The sequence below is a fragment of the Cynoglossus semilaevis genome, chromosome 17, assembly GCF_000523025.1.
Source record: "Cynoglossus semilaevis isolate Cse_v1.0 chromosome 17, Cse_v1.0, whole genome shotgun sequence".
Lineage (NCBI taxonomy): Eukaryota > Metazoa > Chordata > Actinopteri > Pleuronectiformes > Cynoglossidae > Cynoglossus > Cynoglossus semilaevis.
In genome coordinates this window covers 12,781,362-12,782,921 of record NC_024323.1, presented here as the reverse complement: position 1 = coordinate 12,782,921, position 1,560 = coordinate 12,781,362, and the positions used below count along the sequence as shown (strand labels likewise).

Below are 1,560 nucleotides of genomic sequence, written 5' to 3'. Positions count from 1 at the left end.
TCTCCTTCGCCATCACCCTCATCTCCTCCATCACTTACTTTGTGCTACGTAAGAAGACGGCGTGAGCTGGACACTAGAGCGCCCCCTGCCCTCCCCACCCCCGACTCCCCTCCGTGCCACTGCGTCTCTGCCTGGATCCACCCTGGCCGCTGAAATCTGTGTCCGGACCAGAGTTAAAGTTGAAACTGATCCGATGTGAAGCTGCCGGTGTCGGTTCAGCCTCAGACGCCGCTCGACGATCTCGAAAACAGGCACTTTACGTGATTTAGTGAGTCTGCGCTCAGATCGTGGGAAGTTCGGTGAATGCAGTTGAAGACAAACTCAGTCAATCACAATGTAATCTGAGGGAAGGGGGGGTGGAGGGGGAGGGGGGGTTAAGAATATTTTTGTAGTTATCTTTAAAAAAAAAAAAAAGGCCTGGATGTTTACAAGATAAATTAAATTAGAATAATAATCTGTAATTGTCCCTGAAAAAAATCTGTGGTCTTTGTTTTAATGTATATTCATATATGGATGTGAGAGTTGGATTTACAAAGGGTTGAGTTTATAATTTTAGTTTTTGTTTTTTTTTGTTGTCGTTCCCTCTTCATATAATGTGCCACTAACGATGACAGTTGTGTAAGTGTGAAACTGGAAACGTAATCGTGTTGAATTATTTATCATTAGGTGAATGTTTTAATCGTTCTAACCCTGACCAGCAGGTGTCCTCAGAGTTAACTGTTAATCCACGTCATTAAAGTGAAAGTCAATCCAAACCAGCGTCTGTTCTGACCCCGACAGTCAAATATACTGTAACATGTAAATATTTTTTTGCCACCGTGTTTCTTCTTGTGGTTCCGTGCGGCTTCTGTTCTTTTTTTTTTTTTTTTTGTAAGAATCATTCGATGATGATGATTTTTGCAACAATAAAACTTGATTTTTATCCAACTGATCAGACTGTTGTTTATTCTGTTTAGACCCAAAGTTCCGCAGGTTGATCCCGACCTGGTCCCAGGAACGGGTTGCGTCCGAACGACCGCCCGACTGTAAAACCTTGTGAAAAGTTACCACCTTAGAAGGAATTCAACGGAGACATTTAGGAGTTGACAAACAATAACGCAGAGTAGCTGTGGATTAATCGTGATTGATCGCAAACTTAGCTAATCTGTTAATTTTGTTACGAAGAGTTCAATTTAAATTCCTAAACATGACACACAACTTGGGCCGCGCACCTGAGGTTGAAGCCCCTCACAAACACCTGTTGGGGGTCGTGAGGGTATTTTAAGCCAGAGGTTCTTGGTTGAAACTAAAACTCTTTCACACAGTGTGTGTAAATAACACGTGTATTTAACTCGACTGATTTTTTAGCCCAGATTCCAATTAGAAAATGATTCCATGTTGTTATTTGTTTGATAAACCCAGTCTTTTAATTTATTATATCTCGTTGTTGACGTTGTGACTCAGAGCGGACTGCAGTCCTCGTCTGGTCCACCACAGTTCCCCTGGTGTTCCAGGGCGGAGACGGGTGGTGTGGGTGACGGAGATGAGGAGGGGAGAGACAAACGGTGGAAAGGGGAGTCG

General features: G+C 43.2%; 1 protein-coding gene across 1 annotated transcript in view; it reads right to left on the bottom strand.

Annotated features, from left to right (window-relative positions):
- Positions 1 to 952: 952 nt before the first annotated feature.
- gsg1 (germ cell associated 1) overlaps positions 953 to 1,560 on the bottom strand; it is a 3,630-nt gene continuing 3,022 nt past the window's right edge. The window contains exon 3 of the mRNA XM_025064529.1: positions 953 to 1,050. Within this exon, the coding sequence (XP_024920297.1) occupies positions 953 to 1,050 (98 nt within the window). The remainder of the gene's footprint in view (positions 1,051 to 1,560) is intronic.